The 19017-nt window shown below is 34.8% G+C and overlaps 1 protein-coding gene across 4 annotated transcripts in view; it reads right to left on the bottom strand.

Annotated features, from left to right (window-relative positions):
- The window catches only part of PolD1 (DNA polymerase delta 1, catalytic subunit), a 235125-nt gene that overhangs the window by 119794 nt on the left and 96314 nt on the right, over positions 1-19017 (bottom strand). For all 4 annotated transcript variants that reach the window (XM_090414807.1, XM_090414808.1, XM_090414806.1 and 1 more), the window contains 2 exons: positions 13757-13948; positions 7833-8146 (listed from right to left, as the gene is read on the bottom strand). In XM_090414807.1, coding sequence (XP_090270933.1) covers positions 7833-8146; positions 13757-13948 — 506 coding nt within the window. The remainder of the gene's footprint in view (positions 1-7832; positions 8147-13756; positions 13949-19017) is intronic.

The following is a 19017-nucleotide window of genomic DNA, read 5'->3' as shown; positions in this document are numbered from 1 at the left end:
TCCAAAGGCTACAGTGATTAGAGAATTAAAAAAGCAATCAGTTCCTCCATTCCTTGGCCATCTCTTTAAAAAAGGACAATCTCTACACAGCTTTTAAGCCTCACTTGCTGTTCTTATCCAAAAGATCAGCTTCTTCCTCTCTCAGTGCATGGAGTATATAAAGTACCCTGTTCCTGCAAGTTGGCTTACTTCAGACAGACAGGCAGATAAACCACTATCTGTTTAGATGAACATAAATCTTATATCTACAATCACAACTACGGTCAGTCTGGCCTTGCAGACCATGTATGTATTGAACACAACTCACTGGAACCTCTCTTTCAAATGAACTCAACCATATACATAACAACTTCCTATCCAAAGGCTACAGTGATTAGAGAATTAAAAAAGCAATCAGTTCCTCCATTCCTTGGCCATCTCTTTAAAAAAGGACAATCTCTACACAGCTTTTAAGCCTCACTTGCTGTTCTTATCCAAAAGATCAGCTTCTTCCTCTCTCAGTGCATGGAGTATATAAAGTACCCTGTTCCTGCAAGTTGGCTTACTTCAGACAGACAGGCAGATAAACCACTATCGGTTTAGATGAACATAAATCTTATATCTACAATCACAACTACGGTCAGTCTGGCCTTGCAGACCATGTATGTATTGAACACAACTCACAGGATCTTCGGAAAGTAACCACCATGCTCAACCATAGTAAATTTAAAAAGGAAAAACTGCTTTTGGAATCTGCAGTGGCACTCAGAAATCAACCTAATTTAAACAAATACGGATGCATAAAACTTCCCAAAGTTTGGGAAACAATAATTGTCAGAGGTCCCAGTTTACATCCTATGCTACCTACAAATGCCCAGTAAGGGTGCACCACATAGATAGGACTTTAGACTCACCCAAATTTATCATTAAGTATTTGTGTGTGGGTTACAAGTGTTATTTGTACTCCCTGAAGATGTGTCAGTGACCGACAAAATATCATCATCATAAAATTCCTGACACATATCCTCAAGGGGTGTACAGATATGATAGTACTACAAGAAAAACTTACATCATCACCACTGACTTCCTATCTACAATTTTCCTCCAAATCAATCTATTACCTGTCACCAACATCATCAGATCTTATATTTCTGTCTTCTAAATCACTTTTTATTGTATCGATCCACCTATATCTTGGTCTTCCTCTGGGTCTTTTCCCTACCAACCTGGCAGAGAACACTTGTTTTGCATACAACTTGACATTAGCAATACTTCCACATTCCTGGATGCTAACAATGTCAAGTTCTTTCCTAATATCCTCATTTTTAATATGATATTGCCACTGATACCATTTCTTCAAGCCCCTAATCTTCCTCAGGACTCTCATATCTGCAGTCTCTAGTCTTTAGTCAAGTGTTTTATTTCTACCCCAGCTCTCAGATCCATAAGTTAAAATTGGCTTGAACACTGTGCTGTATTACAGCTAATATAGTGTTTTGACTAATTTCTCTCTTATTTCATATAAATTTATTCAGTTGACTTCCTACCATACCAGCGTTGTTGATTCTGTTGTCTATTTCCATAGTTAATTTACCATCTTCATTAAAAAATTGGTACAAAGTGCCTTAGACGATAGAAATATAAGATCTGATAATGTTGGAGTCTTGACAAGTAACAGACTGATTTGGAGGAAAATTGTAGATAGGAAGTTAGTAACGATGTAATTTTTTTCATGTAGTACTGTCATATCCTGTACACCCCTTGAGGGTACATGGCAGGAATTTGATGATGATTAAAAATCGTGCCAAAGTAGCTGAAATGCTTTACTTGTTCTATAGGTTCTCCATTCACAATGCAGTTGATATTTTCAATGCTTCTGCCTATTTTCATTGTCTTTGTCTTGTTATTGCTGACCTTCATACCATATCTATTACCACAGTTATTCAATTTAGTCAGGGAATCTTGCAGAATTGTACTGAATTTATCATCATCAAATTCCTGCCATGTACCCTCAAGGGGTGTACAGGATATGACAGTATTACATGAAAAAATTACATCATTACTAACTTCCTATCTACAATTTTCCTCCAAATCAGTCTGTTACTTGTCAAGACTCCAACATTATCAGATCTTATATTTCTATCGTCTAAGGCACTTTGTACCGTATCAATCCACCTATATCTTGGTCTTCCTCTAGGTCGTTTTCCTGCCAACCTGGCAGAGAACACTTGTTTTGCTAATCTTTCCTCTCCCATTCTATTTAAGTGACCATACCATCTGAGATTAGCTCTGCTAACGCATTCCTGGATGCTGACAATGTCAAGTTCTTTCCTAATATCCTCATTTTTTAATATGATATTGCCATTGATGCCATCTGTTCACGCCTCTAATCTTTCTCAGGACTCTCATTTCTGCGGTCTCTAGTCTTTGGTCAAGTGTTTTACTTCTGACCCAGCTCTCAGATCCATAAGTTAAAATCGGTTTGAACACAGTCTTGTATACAGCTAATTTAGTGTTCCGACTAATTTCTTTCTTATTCCATATGAATTTATTCAATTGACTTCCCATGATACCAGCTTTGCTGATTCTGTTGTCTGTTTCTATATTTAGTTTACCATCTTCAGTAAAAATTGTGCCTAAGTAGTTGAAATGTTTTACTTGTTCCACAGGTTCTCCATTCACAACACAGTTGACATTTTCAATGATTCTGCCTATTTTCATTGTCTTTGTCTTTTTATTGCTGACCTTCATACGATATCTATTACAACAGCTATTCAATTTAGTCAGAGAATCTTGCAGACTTGTAGCGGATTTATTTAGAAGTATAACATCATCCGCATAAAGCAAAGAGCTGACATTAACATCTCCAATTTTGATATCAGGTTTAATACCACATTCCTCCATAACTTGATCCATATAGATAATGAATAACAGAGGGGATAATGTGCATCCTTGTCTCACCAGATTTAACATTAAACCATCTTCCTGTACTTCCTTCAATTCTAACTGCTGACTCACAACTCAAATAAAGACTAAGTACTGCTTGATATAATGCCCCATTGACACCATATAACTGCAGCGTATTGAATAGCTTCTCTCTTGGCACCTTGTCATATGCCTTTTCCAAATCGACAAAACTTAAATACAGATCTTTGTTATATTCCCATGCTTTCTCGACTATTTGTCGTAAAGTGAAGATCTGATCCTGACAGCCTCTATTTGGCCTGAATCCAGCTTGTCCTTCACCCGGCTTTTCTTCCACAATTCTTCTCAACCGTTTCTCAAGTATACTTGCATAGATCTTGCCAGGAACACTCAGTAGGGAAATACCTCTGTAATTCTCACATTCAGTTTTATTTCCCTTTTTATATATGGGTACTATGAGAGCTCTACTCCAATCATCGGGAATTCTTCCCTCTGTCCAGGCTTTCTGAACTATGCAGTGCAGCCACTGTAAGACTCTTATACCACCATACTTCAGCATTTCTGGTCGAATATCATCTACTCCTGCTGCCTTTCCACATTTTCTGCTTCAAGTATGGATATGTATTCCTGACTGCATGCCTGGTCAGTGTTTTTTATCACTGTGCTGTCATCACTGCTTGTTTCATTTAGCAGTTTTTCAAAGTAATTACTCCATACTTCAAGGATATCTTTTTCTCCTGTTTTCATTTCACCTTTATCATCTCTAATTCCTTTTACAGCACTCTTTCCTCCATTCCTAAGCTTCTTCAACAACCTCCAGAATATTTTGTCACCTTCTTGATATTTATTTTCTATATACTTGCCAAAGTCCTCCCATGACTTTTGTTTAGCTAGTTTTACACACTGTTTAGCTTTCTTACATTTGTCTCTGTATTCTGTAAGAGTAAAAGCTGACTTATTTGCCAGGAACTTTTGATATGCTTTCTTCTTTTCCTTCACTGCCTCTTTAACTTCCTGTGTCCACCAGGGAGTTTTGATTTTTTTATCCTTGCACACAACCTCACCACATGCCTCTCCGGCAGAATCAATTAATGTTTTCTTCAGAGTTTGCCAATGAATCTCCAAGGTTTGATTCCTGTTCTCAAACTCTTTCATTTTCTTTTCAATAATCTTTGTGTATTTTAGTCTACAGTTCATATCTGAGAGCTGCTCAACTTTTATTCGCTTTAAAACTTTCTTACATGTTATTTTTTTCAATATGAAATTCAATTTTATCCTGCTCAAGACTAAACAGTGATCACTTCCAATTTCAAATCCTCTGTACACTCTGGTGTCCTGCACCAGGGAGAAAACTTCACTATCAACAATAACATAGTCATTGAGACTTTTCTTATTCCTTGCCTCTTCTCTCCATGTGAATTTGTGCACATTTTTATGTTGGAACATGGTGTTAGTAATAACCAGTCCATGTCCTGAGCAGAAATCCAACAGGTATTTGCTATTATTATTAGCTTTGCTCTTTTCTCCAAATTTTTCCAAAATACTTTTATGTCTGACAATCATTTCCTATTCGGCTATTCAGATCCCCAACAAGGACCAACTTTTCCTTTTTCATTGTGTCAGTTGCTTTTTCTAAAGCCTCAAAAAATTCCTCCACTTCTACCTTAGTAGAACCTTCTGTGGGACCATAGGCACAAATAAGTTTCATTGTCCAGTTCCCCATTCTCATATTTGCCCACATTACTCTACTTGAGACTGACTGCCATTCAAGAAGATTAGCCTCATATTTTGTGTTGAATACTATGGCTACTCCTTCTTTTCCTTGATTGTCATTGCCTGAATATAACATTTTGTATTTATTGCTCAGAAAGATCTCACCAGTTTTGGTCTTTTTTGTTTCAGTCACCCCTATTATGTCGATCTGGTACTTATCAAATTCCTCAGCTAGCTCCATTTCTTTGCCATTCAGGCTTCTTACGTTGATAGTACCGATCTTTAACTCTGGTGATGTTGAGTTGGGGTTTGTTTTCAGATTTGTTCCAGTAGCTGACTTTTCGCTGTTCGCCCTGGTTCCCTGGCGAAAACAACGGGGGCCTTGTTTAACCGGGCGACGCCCCAGCCGGCATGAAATTTTGTCATGTTGTACCATCATTTTTTATTTTGGTTTAACCAATAAGAATACAATTTGGTCGGCTAAATCCCAAATTGCCAGCCCATCCTCGTTCGTTCAGTATCAAAGTAGATACCCAACAGGGTGCACCACGAGAAGGTGAGGATTGGACATTAGGTCAGAAACCCTGGTCGGTTCTCTGAATTCCTTTAAAGGCTATGTGGAGGTCTCCTCTCAGTTATACAGCTTTGACCCTTAAGCTCCCCGTACTGAATTTATTTCGAAGTATAATATGACCAGCATAAAGTAAAGAGCCGAGATTAATATTTCCAATTTTGATACCAGGTTTAATACAACTTTCCTTTATAATGTGATCTGTATAGATAATGAATAACAGGAGATAATGTACATCCTTGTTTGACACTAGAGAAAATACTGGAAGCATTAAAATTAGTTTTTAATCCTTTCATAGTACTATCAATATTCAATTAAAACTCCAAATAAGTGTCTCAGTAAGTCAGTAGGAGTTTAATCAAATGACCAGTAGTGCTGTATCTGTGTTTTCTTAAAAAGATTATGTTTAAATGGTTACTTTTTAATTAAATAAAAAAAGATCCCATATTCCAGTTAACGGAAAGTCGATAATGAAAATTATAATGTAAATTTACTTTTGTTGTCGAACCCTATTCTTTCTAAGAAATAAACACTATTAAATATGTGCTGAAACTTAATGCTAAGGAAAAAGGCATTCTAGTAAAACAAATTAGCTGTTTTAATTTCCATACAATAATTTCATTTATGGTGACATAGTGTCTTACCCAAACATTTCGAAACAAAAGTAAACAAATGATTACATGTATCTTCTTGTAATCCTTTATGTGCTTAAATATATACTTCAACCTAGTTACTGTTACAGAACCAAACAACTGAGGAAATGGTAGGGGGGAAGAGGTCATCATCATTTATTTATAATTTTACAATTATAAATAGGGAAACCAATCAAAACAAATAAGTAGTCTGAGTACACTAAGATAGGACTTGGAGGTTATGACATGAAGGAAAACCAGGCTTCTCTGTCATATGCTAATTGACAGATCTCTGATGCAGAGAGTTGGGGAAAACGTGGAGAATATTGCTAATGTATTTCCAATATGGAGTTCGGGGTCTGCCTCTTTTTCTTTTTCCATCTGTAGGGGCATAGAGGACCATATCATCAATGGGTACAGAGGGTGGATGTCTAAGTTGGTGGCCGAGCCATTTCATTTTAGCTTTTTAATTAACTATGTGAAAATGGACTCCAGTTTGAAAGTAATAAAAATGATGGAACAGAATGGAGGAAGGAGGAACAGATTATGCATACAGGAAGAAAGACTAAGTCTATCTGTCCTCAGAACATATGACGTAACAATATAATAACAGCACTTCACAGCAGACTGGCAGCCAGATGTTCTAAGATAACTTCTTCTTTTCAGCCATTTTCTGTCCTGGCCTCTAGAGGGTAGCTTGATAGGACATTAGTTCCTTTTTTTTTTTTTTGTTTACAATTTGAACTGTTTCTGTAGCAATCAAATTGAATGGTATGCATTTACCACAGTTGTAATTTGTGATAAGGTGGTTGATTTTTTTAAAAATATTTACCCCCCCCCTACAGGAGGTACAAAAATTTATACCAGATCAGTGCTGTGCATGAGGGAATGTGGATCAGACATGCATCAATCTAGAGTAAGGATGGTATTAATTTTAGGGATATGCATATCCACATCCCTAGTAAAAAATGCAGAAAGTAATACATCTTCTCATTGCATTTTTTATGAATTGTGCATGTTAGATACAACTACAACAGTCCAGTACAAATGTTTTGCTAGCTGCTAAAGATAAATTTTGCCTCAGCAATATCCCTATTTTTTGTAATTTTCTATTCATATGTTTTATATAGAAATAATACAATACTAAATATGAAATAATAAGGTAGCAATAGAATATAATTCTCAGCTATTCAACGTTTAAAGTATTTTAAAATGGCTGCCTATCGATACTTCAGAATTATGCAGTGCTTGGGGGAGGGGGAGGAAAAGAGAAATGATTCCAATGACCATGCTAAAGCTTAGCATCAGATAAGTTCAAGACATCACAGTTATAAAATGAAATTCCAATACCTTCTCGAATATTTATATACTCAGAATGGGAAGAGGTGGTCTTTTTCTTTATATTCACTATAGTGAACCTTGTGCTATAACAAATGACAGGTAGTCCTTGACTTACGATGGCCAAAAATTCTCGAATTTAACTTTGCCGCCAGCATATACATACATATATCACATTGCTTTTGTATGTGTATTGCAGCGTCGCCATTAGTCAACAAGCAAAGCCTATCACCAATATCTTAAATTTTTTATTTATGTATTTATATGTGCTAATAAATAATTTATAAATATTTATATAAGTTTATGCATTTTTAACTGTTTTAAGTTAAATAGAAACCTAATTTATGAAAATATTATAACAGAAATCAAACAAATCAGGAATTCAAAAAAGTCCTTGACTTACAATGGAGACATTGGACGTAACCCCGTCGTAAGTCGAGTACAACCTATATTTTTCTGGTACCTACAGGTTTGCTATAGTGAGCATCTACTATATTATCTACATAAACTGCATTACAAGTATGTTTAATTTAAGGACAAATTGCAACTTTCTTACTTGAAAAAGATACTGTAATCCTTTTAAATAAATTCACTATTAGGACTGAATATTCATTAACCAAATTAAATAATTACATATTTGACAAGAAAATGTTATTTCATTAATCTTCACTTACTTTTTCCTAGCTGTTAACAGATTTTCCAGGATTTCTGGTAAGAGCCCTTTTCTTACAGAGCTTTTCACAAAATAGTTATCTGAAGGAGTTTTAATAAACTCATCTTTTTGTAAATGGTCTTTAGTATGGGGTGTTAAAAGTGTTGTATAGCAAAGATTATGGGCCATCATGATGGATGGATATAAGGAAGAGAAATCAAGGGTAGCTATAGGATCACTGTAGTAACCTTTGATTGGCTCAATTACAATGGCACCAGTGTAATCATCTCCAACTTCACTTTTCACCGTTGGAATAACATAATCATACTCTACAGCCTAAAAAAATAATAATAAAATAAAATGTTATTATAAACTTTAATAATAAACTAAAAATTCTGTAATAATAAAAAAAAAAAGACCATGCAGATATGACACTAAGCCTAACACATCATTGATTATAAATAGTTTCTTCGAGTCCTTTCGTTCTCCAACAGAGTCTTCTTCTTTAGCAAATTCCATCAGGAACATTGGGAACTATTTCCATTGATCCCTTATCCTCAGTATTGGTTTTAGTTCTGCAACACTCTTTTCACATTCTATTAAAGTTGATCTACTCCACGTATTTTTAGGATGAAAGGAATTTCTCTTCCCTTGTGGGTTTCATTCCAGGGATGAATGGCAGATTTCTTGATAATCTTTCTTAAGTATATGTCCAATTCACCTGAACTTTTGTTTCCTGATTTTCAGGTTAACTTTTTTTTTTTCTTTTTTGCAGATTTGTTACTCTCCAGTGGTAATATTTGATGTCATTGTATTCAAAGTACACCCTGCAAAATTGGTTAATGAATGTTTGTAGCTTTGTACTTTTTTTGAAACCAACCATGTTTCACATCCATTAAAAGAAGTGATTTAATAAATGCATTAAATATTTTTATTTCTTTATCTGTGTGAATATTTTTCATTTCCATTATCTACTTAGTTTAGCATATATACTTCTTGCCTTCTAAAGTTCTACATCAACACCTCTAGCTGCTCCTCCATTTGTGAAGAAAACCCCACCAAGATATCTAAAATGGTTTTAAGTTTTTCAAATTCACTCCACACCCAAATACATCAACAAACTTCACACATTCTCCTGTACAACCTACGCACACTTATTTGCAATTATTACCATTCTCAATTTATTCCTATCAACCCTGGATAAAGACTTATTCAAACTTAACTCTTCTTTTACACTTTTCATTTCTTCCAGTAACTCTTTCACATCTTTCCACATTTTATACTTTTATCCTTTTAAATCATTAGTTCCTGCTGGCATTATTAACTCTTACAATTCTTTGCATTCTAATATCACTAACAGCTTTGTATCAAGAAAGCATTTCATTGTAAACACATCACTAATCACAGAATCATCATACCATATTGTATCCTCACTCTTCATTTTTCATTTATTAGTACTATCTTTACTCTTCTATCTCATCCTACTTTCTTCTTTACATTCTTCATTATGCTACATAATGAAGAATGCAGATGCAGTCCTATCTCATTCAAGCTACTCTTTGTATTAATTTTTTAATGTTTGGAAAATGTCTTAAAAATTTAGATTTTTCAGATTAATTGGGAAGTTTGACCCAATTTTAGAAGTTCATTTAATAAAATCATGTGATTAATACTGACCTCAAATTCAGAAATTAGTTTTAAAAAACAACATAAAACTTTGGAGTGAAGGAGATATAAGAAACCAAAAAGGAAAAAGGGGAAAAATTTGAATGATATATTTGATATAACTGTTTTGCTCATAATTCTCATTAGAAATGTTTGCTAACATACACTTGCTTCCATACATTAAAGAACAAAGAGAAACTAGATGCTTGCTAGATTTTGATATTTTAAATCTAAATTATTATTTTTTTCTGTATAAAATATTCATTTTAAAAACAGAAATTTTTATCTGGACATGCTGAAATAAACCTGATATAAAAACTAATGTTAAAGACTAAACCTATGAAATCAGAGAAAACTGAATGTTCTCAATAGCAAAACTACAGAATAAATAAAAACATGTTAGCTTTATGAGCACAATCTTTTTTTTGAAGATATTAAATGAATATGGAAATATATAATAAAACAAGCAACTTGTTTTATTAAAATAGTTAATAAAGCGATAAAACACCAAACCATCATCATCATCATCATCAAATTCCTGTCATGTACCCTCAAGGGGTGTACAGGATATGACAGTACTACATGAAAAAAATTATATCATTACTAACTTCCTATCTACAATTTTCCTCCAAATCAGTCTGTTACTTGTCAAGACTCCAACATTATCAGATCTTATATTTCTATCGTCTAAGGCACTTTGTACCGTATCAATCCACCTATATCTTGGTCTTCCTCTGGGTCGTTTTCCTGCCAACCTGGCAGAGAACACTTGTTTTGCTAATCTTTCCTCTCCCATTCTAATTAAGTGACCATACCATCTGAGATTAGCTCTGCTAACGCATTCCTGGATGCTGCCAATGTCAAGTTCTTTCCTAATATCCTCATTTTTAATATGATATTGCCATTGATGCCATCTGTTCACGCCTCTAATCTTTCTCAGGACTCTCATATCTGCGGTCTCTAGTCTTTGGTCAAGTGTTTTACTTCTGACCCAGCTCTCAGATCCATAAGTTAAAATTGGTTTGAACACAGTCTTGTATACAGCTAATTTAGTGTTCCGACTAATTTCTTTCTTATTCCATATGAATTTATTCAATTGACTTCCCACGATACCAGCTTTGCTGATTCTGTTGTCTATTTCTATATTTAGTTTACCAACTTCAGTAAAAATTGTGCCTAAGTAGCTGAAATGTTTTACTTGTTCCACAGGTTCTCCAATCACAACACAGTTGACATTTTCAATGATTCTGCCTATTTTCATTGTCTTTGTCTTTTTATTGCTGACCTTCATACCATATCTATTACAACAGCTATTCAATTTAGTCAGAGAATCTTGCAGACTTGTAGCGGATTTATTTAGAAGTATAACATCATCCGCATAAAGCAAAGAGCTGACATTAACATCTCCAATTTTGATATCAGGTTGAATACCACATTCCTTCATAATGTGATCCATATAGATAATGAATAACAGAGGGGATAATGTACATCCTTGTCTCACACCAGATTTAACATTAAACCATCTTCCTGTACTTCCTTCAATTCTAACTGCTGACTTGCAACTCAAATAAAGACTAAGTATTGCTTGGTATAATACCCCATTGACACCATATAACTGCAGCGTTTTGAATAGCTTCTCTCTTGGCACCTTGTCATATGCCTTTTCCAAATCGACAAAACTTAAATACAGATCTTTGTTATATTCCCATGCTTTCTCGACTATTTGTCGTAAAGTGAAGATCTGATCCTGACAGCCTCTATTTGGCCTGAATCCAGCTTGTTCTTCACCAAGCTTTTCTTCCACAATTTTTCTCAACCGTTTCTCAAGTATATTTGCATAGATCTTGCCAGGCACACTCAGTAGGGAAATACCTCTGTAATTCTCACATTCAGTTTTATTTCCCTTTTTATATATGGGTACTATGAGAGCTCTACTCCAATCATCGGGAATTCGTCCCTCTGTCCAGGCTTTCTGAACTATGCAGTGCAGCCACTGTAAGACTCTTATACCACCATACTTCAGCATTTCTGGTCGAATATCATCTACTCCTGCTGCCTTTCCACATTTCAAGCCTTTGATGGCTTTTTCTACTTCAAGTATGGATATGTATTCCTGACTGCATGCCTGGTCAGTGTTTTTTACCACTGTGCTGTCATCACTGCTTGTTTCATTTAGCAGTTTTTCAAAGTAATTACTCCATACTTCAAGGATATCTTTTTCTCCTGTTTTCATTTCACCTTTATCATCTCTAATTCCTTTTACAGCACTCTTTCATCCATTCCTAAGCTTCTTCAACAACCTCCAGAATATTTTGCCACCTTCTTGATATTTATTTTCTATATTCTTGCCAAAGTCCTCCCATGACTTTTGTTTAGCTAGTTTTACACACTGTTTAGCTTTCTTACATTTGTCTCTGTATTCTCTAAGAGCATAAGCTGACTTATTTGACAGGAACTTTTGATATGCTTCCTTTTTTTTCACTGCCTCTTTAACTTCCTGTGTCCACCATAGAGTTCTAATTTTTTTATCCTTGCACACAACCTCGCCACATGCCTCTCTGGCAGAATCAATCAATGTTTCCTTCAGAGTTTGCCACTTAATCTCCAAGGTTTGATTCCTGTTCTCAAACTCTTTCATTTTCTTTTCAATAATATTTCTGTATTTTAGTCTACAGTTCACATCTGAGAGCTGCTCAACTTTTATTCGCTTTAAAACTTTCTTACATGTTATTCTTTTCAATATGAAATTCAATTTTATCCTGCTCAAGACTAAATAGTGATCACTTCCAATTTCAAATCCTCTGTACACTCTGGTATCCTGCACCAGGGAGAAAACATCACTATCAACAATAACATAGTCAATGAGACTTTTCTTATTCCTAGCCTCTTCTCTCCATGTGAATTTGTGCACATTTTTATGTTGGAACATGGTGTTAGTAATAACCAGTCCATGTCCTGAGCAGAAATCCAACAGATATTTGCCATTATTATTAGCTTTGCTCTTTTCTCCAAATTTTCCCAAAATATTTTTGTATGTCTCACAATCATTTCCTACTCTACTATTTAGATCCCCAACAAGGACCAACTTTTCCTTTTTCATTGTGTCAGTTGCTTTTTCTAAAGCCTCAAAAAATTCCTCCACTTCTACCTTAGTAGAACCTTCTGTGGGACCATAGGCACAAATAAGTCTCATTGTCCAGTTCCCCATTCTCATATTTGCCCACATTACTCTACTTGAGATTGACTGCCATTCAAGAAGATTAGCCTCGTATTTTGTGTTGAATACTATGGCTACTCCTTCTTTTCCTTGATTGTCATTGCCTGAACACCAAACCAATAGTATAAATTACTGTGTTTAAACCTGACCTGCTTTTTAAATACAGGCAACCCTCATATAACATGGATGATAGGTTCCACAGAAATGGCGTGTTATATAAATAGCGTAATGCGAGACTTAAATCACGTAGAAAAGTAGAGTTATGTTCCGAAATGTTTTTTTTTTTTTTTTAAATTATATAAACAATAATGACATACTCAACAAAATATATTTTATTTAATTCAGGTAATTCATGTAAGTTTACAAAACATATAAACTATGAAACAAATGCATCATTTAAATTAAAAAAAAATGCTCAAATTAAAATGCTCCAAGCACTGTTCAGAGATTTCCATGCGAGTGCGTTTTTGATGTGCTGTGAGCAAGCGCGGCGCCCATCTGGTACAAAGCTTTTTCAATTGCAATTCTTCATGCAAAATATATCCTACACATTCTTTTGAAATGCCTATAGTCTCAGCAATTTCACATCCTTTGACTTGCCGGTCATCCAATACCATATCTGCACGTGATCAATGATTTCTGGTGTTATTACATTTTTTGGACGTCCTTCACGTGGATCATCTTCAAGGCTGGTATGGCCACGTTTAAACTCGGCAGCCCGTTTCTTAATTGTCAAAAATGAAGGAGAAGAGTGCCCATAAACTTTTATGAACTTTGAATGAATTTCTTTTGCCATTAAATCTTCATTTACAAAGAATTTTATAACTGCACAATACTCAATTTTATCCATTTCAAGGGATACAGACAGCTGTATAAAACAAACTACTAGATAGAATGACTTGCAATTTCACAAGTATGCTTATGATAGATGTATCAACTTAAAAAAAAAAAAATCTTGCCAATAGTGTGTTGGCTTCTAAGGTTGAGGCTGAGAACTTTTAAGACTACCCTCGTACATCCATCAAAATATATACTGAATGGAATAAGATTTTGGAGAAAATTACCTTTCGAAGAAGTTGAGAAACGACTTTTATTTGTTGACCTCTAGTAAGAAGATATGACAATGGCACACCAGTAACACGAGCCATTTCCATGTGGTTAATGATACACATTAATTTTTCCAGAAGTCTAAGAGGTAACATAGCATCCTTCAAACAATATACTGCTAATCTTCTTCGTGTCTGCTCATTTCCATTCTAGTCAAAAAGAAATAATGCTTCTATTAATTTTTCATAAAATATACAAGTAAACTGGTATTAATCAGATAAAAATTGATATTCATATCAGTATAATGTAATGAACTCTAGAAATCATTTTTTAAATATTTTTCCTCTTCATAAACAAAAGAGTATGTTGTTATGCATTTAAATGCATAAACACTGTTTAAATACCTGGTAAGGATGTGAAAGTGCATACATATGTAATGCACACCTTGCAAGTTCATAGCACTACCAATCAGACAATAAACCAAGTCATTAGCCAAGAGAAAATGTAAATCGATTAAGTATTAAATTAAATATGCACAACCCTCAACAGTATGATGGGCAAATTACAGACATACTCACATGTTATAGTATAAGCTATAACAGCATTATCAAGTTGAAAGGATGGCTAATGGATGCATAACGATGTTTCCTTGGTGAGGTGATTCTTTCTGGTTACTGCTATAGAGTTTTGAATCTTTTAGCATATAGTGCTGATTTCCATATTCTAAGTTATCATCTCATCATTTTTGTTAATCAGATATTTCAATATCACAGGAGTTTCAAGAAATAGCCATTTCAGATTAAAAAATTTTGTCAATGGGTAATTTAGTACTACTTCAGACAAAGTGATCCACTGTTACTGTACGCAATTAAGGCATCTACCTGACATTGAAAATATTTCTCTTTGTATCCTATGTGCTCTTTAGAATGAAATGTTTCTAGAGCTTTACTAAGGCACAGATGCACCACGTTTTCATGTGTATCTATATTCTATATTTCCCCATAAAAGGAAAGCATGCCCTACTTGCGTTTACAATTCTTTATCATAGGTATGTGGTTAGTCCTGATACTTTTCTTCTCTTCTGGGGCCTTTTTAGATAAGGTGAGCATATGAGAGCAACCAATTTTTATTTTTGTGGGAAGGAGGGCTGTGCAGCATTGTTGATGTAGCCCTCTTTTTTTTTTTTTTTTTAAATCTGGTTAGGAGGTCAAAGCTATTTCATTCACCTGCTTCGAAAAAATTTTAAAACATCAGAGGATTAAAAAATAAGTTCCTTTCTTGGTGGTATACGGAATCATAAACACAATGTCTTCCATACTTATGAAACTGGAAGGCAATGCTTTTCCACTGTAATAACTGAAAACATCATACAGGAATCATCACTCAAAGTCTGTACTTGCATCTCATATGCCAAACAGAGGATCACATCAGAGTTATAATACCAAACTACCACACACTACTCCACAGATAAAAGCATGATCAAGAAGGTTATTTCTTGAAACTGTGATGAAAGAACTAAAGCATTCTGTCAATCTGGCAAAAAAGATATTTCAACTGGAACTATACTGGACATAATAAAGCAATCTGAAAATAGTGACTTGCTTGCTCCAACTGGTTGTGTTTATAACTCAATCATTTTAACAGCTTTGGCAATTATTAAAAGGTATAAAAATTAGTGATTATATTCACAGAGCAAGCTAAGTTCAGTTCGTAGTTATCTGTAAATAAAAAAAGGAAACATCAGGTTTAGCAATTTGGATTTAGAATCAAAATAGAAAAAAAAAAAGCAACACTTAGTGTTTCTACACTCTAAACGCATTTGGCCTGCTACAAACAACTGTAAAATAAAGAAATGAAAAAAAAAAATTATTAATTTTATTGTCTCCTTTATCATCTGATCTCTTTGTAGTATTCTTTCTCAATTTCTGAGCATTTACTATAGTTGGAAGAACATTTTGCCACCTTCCTGAAATTTATTTTCTACATACTTACCAATGTTTTCCAATGACTTTTGTTTAGCCAGCTTGACTTTCTCACACTTTTCTCTGTATTCACTCAGGGAACCTGCTGACTTCAGAGAAACTTTTGATATTTCTCATCTTTTTCTTCAGGACTGCCTCTAACTTTCTGAGTCCATCAGAAAGTCCAGATTTTTCTATCCTTATAAACAACTTCACCCACATACCTTGCTGGTTGAATATGTTTTTGTCAGAGTGCATCCATGAGTCTTCATGGTTTGTGTCTATATATATATATCATTATCATAATCAAATTCCTGCCATGTACCCTCAAGGGGTGTACAGGATATGATAGCACTACATGAAAAAAATTACATTATTACTAACTTCCTATCTACAGTTTTCCTCCAGATCAGTCTGTCACTTGTCAAGACTCCAACATTATCCGATCATATATTTCTATCGTCTAATGCACATTGTACCGTATCAATCCACCTATATCATGGTCTTCCACTGGGACGTTTTGCTGCCAACCTGGCAGAGAACACTTGTTTTGCTAATCTTTCTTCGCCCAGCCTATTCTGTTTAAGTGACCATATCACCTAAGATTAGCTCTGCTAACACATTCCTGGATGCTGACAAGGTCAAGTTCTTTCCTAATATCTGAATTTTTAATATGATATTGCCATTGATGCCATCTGTTCACGCCTCTAATCTTTCTCAGGACACTCATATCTGCGGTCTCTAGTCTTTGGGCAAGTGTTTTACTTCTGACCCAGCTCTCAGATCCATAAGTTAAAATTAGTTTGAACACTGACTTGTATACAATAATTTAGTGTTCCGACTAATTTCTCTCTTATACCATATGAATTTATTCAATTGACTTCCTACCATACCAGCTTTGTTGATTCTGTTGTCTATTTCCATATTTAATTTACCATCTTCACTAAAAATCATGCCTAACTAGCTGAAATGTTTTACTCGTTCCACAGGTTCTCCATTCAAAACACAGTTCACATTTTCAACGATTCTGCCTATTTTCACTGTCTTTGTCTTTTTATTGCTGACCTTCATACCGTATCTATTACAACAGTTATTCAATTTAGTCAAGGAATCTTGCAGACTTGTAGTGAATTTATTTAGAAGTATAACATGATCTCCATAAAGCAAAGAGCTGATACTAAAATCTCCAATTTTGATATCAAGTTTAATACCACTTTCCTTCATAATGTGATCCATATAGATAATGAATAGCAAAGAGGATAATGTACATCCTTGTCTCACACCAGATTAAACATTAAACCATCTTCTTGTACTTCCTTCAATTCTAACTGCTGACTTAGAACCCAAATAAAGACTAAGTATTGCTTGATATAATGCCCCATTGACACCTTGTCATATGCCTTTTCCAAATCGACAAAACATAAATACAGAACTTTGTTATATTCCCATGCTTTCTCGACTATTTGTCGTAAAGTGAAGATCTGATCCTGACAGCCTCTATTTGGCCTGAATCCAGCTTGTTCTTCACCAAGCTTTTCTTCCACAGTTCTTCTCAACCGTTTCTCAAGTATACTTGCATAGATCTTGCCAGGAACACTCAGTAAGGAAATACCTCTGTAATTCTCACATTGTTTTATTTCCCTTTTTATATATGGGTACTATGAGAGCTGTACTCCAATCATCGGGAATTCGTCCCTCTGTCCAGGCTTTCTGAACTATGCAGTGCAGCCACTGTAAGACTTTTATACCACCATACTTCAGCATTTCTGGTCGAATATCATCTACTCCTGCTGCCTTTCCACATTTCAAGCCTTTGATGGCTTTTTCTACTTCAAGTATGGTTATGTATTCCTGACTGCATGCCTGGTCAGTGTATTTTTTATCACTGTGCTGTCATCACTGCTTGTTTCATTTAGAAGTTTTTCAAAGTAATTACTCCATACTTGAAGGATATCTTTTTCTCCCGTTTTCATGTCACCTTTATCATCTCTAACTCCTTTTACAGCACTCTTTCTGCCATTTCTAAGCTTCTTCAACAACCTCCAGAATATTTTGCCACCTTCTTGATATTTATTTTCTATATTCTTGCCAAAGTCCTCCCATGACTTTTGTTTAGCTAGTTTTACACAGTGTTCGGCATTCTTGCATTTGTCTCTGTATTCTCTAAGAGCATAAGCTGACTTATTTTACAGGAACTTTTGATATGCTTCCTTTTTTTTCACTGCCTCTTTAACTTCCTGTGTCCACCATAGAGTTCTAATTTTTCTATCCTTGCAGACAACTTCACCACATGCCTCTCTAGCTGAATCAATCAGGGCTTTCTTCAAGGCTTGCAACAGAATCTCCAAGGTTTAATTCCTATTCTCAAACTCTCTCATTTTTTCTTCAATAATCTTTGTGTACTTTAGTCTACAGTTCATATCTGAGAGCTGCTCAACTTTAATTCGCTTTAAAACTTTCTTACATGTTATTCTTTTCAATATGAAATTCAATTTTATCCTGCTCAAGACTAAATAGTGATCACTTCCAATTTCAAATCCTCTGTACACTCTGGTGTCCTGCACCAGGGAGAAAACATCACTATCAACAATAACATAGTCAATGAGACTTTTCTTATTCCTAGCCTCTTCTCTCCATGTGAATTTGTGCACATTTTTATGTTGGAACATGGTGTTAGTAATAACCAGTCCATGTCCTGAGCAGAAAAGAGCAAAGCTATTATTAGTTTTGCTCTTTTCTCCAAATTTTCCCAAAATATTTTGTATGTCTGACAATCATTAGACAATCATTTTCTACTCTGCTATTCAGATCCCCAACAAGGACCAACTTTTCCTTTTTCATTGTGTCAGTTGCTTTTTCTAAAGTCTCAAAAAATTCATCCACTTTTATCTTAGTAGAACCATCTGTGGGACCATAAGCACAAATAAATCTCATTGTCCAGTTCCCCATTGTCATATTTGCCCACATTACTCTACTTGAGACTGACTGCCATTCAATGAGATCAGTCTCGTATTTTGTGTTGAATACTATGGCTATTCCTTCTTTTCCTTGATTGTCATTGCCCGAATATAACATTTTGTATTTATTGCTGAGAAAGATCTCACCAGTTTTTGTCTTTTTTGTTTCAGTCACCCCTATTATATCGATCTGGTACTTATCTAATTCCTCAGCTAACTCCATTTCTTTGCCATTCAGGCTTCTTATGTTGATAGTACTGATCTTTAACTCTGGTGATGCTTTAACTCCAATAAGCAAGGCAGTAGTCTCACACCAAACAGTGAAATTCATCTCCTGCCTAAAGACAATCTCAAACATCA

Source organism: Typopeltis vanoorti, chromosome 25 (assembly GCF_054136105.1).
Source record: "Typopeltis vanoorti isolate ZY-2024b chromosome 25, IOZ_Tvanoo_1.0, whole genome shotgun sequence".
Classification (NCBI taxonomy): domain Eukaryota; kingdom Metazoa; phylum Arthropoda; class Arachnida; order Uropygi; family Thelyphonidae; genus Typopeltis; species Typopeltis vanoorti.
Note: the sequence above shows the minus strand (reverse complement) of the source record. Positions and strands in the feature narration are given on the sequence as shown.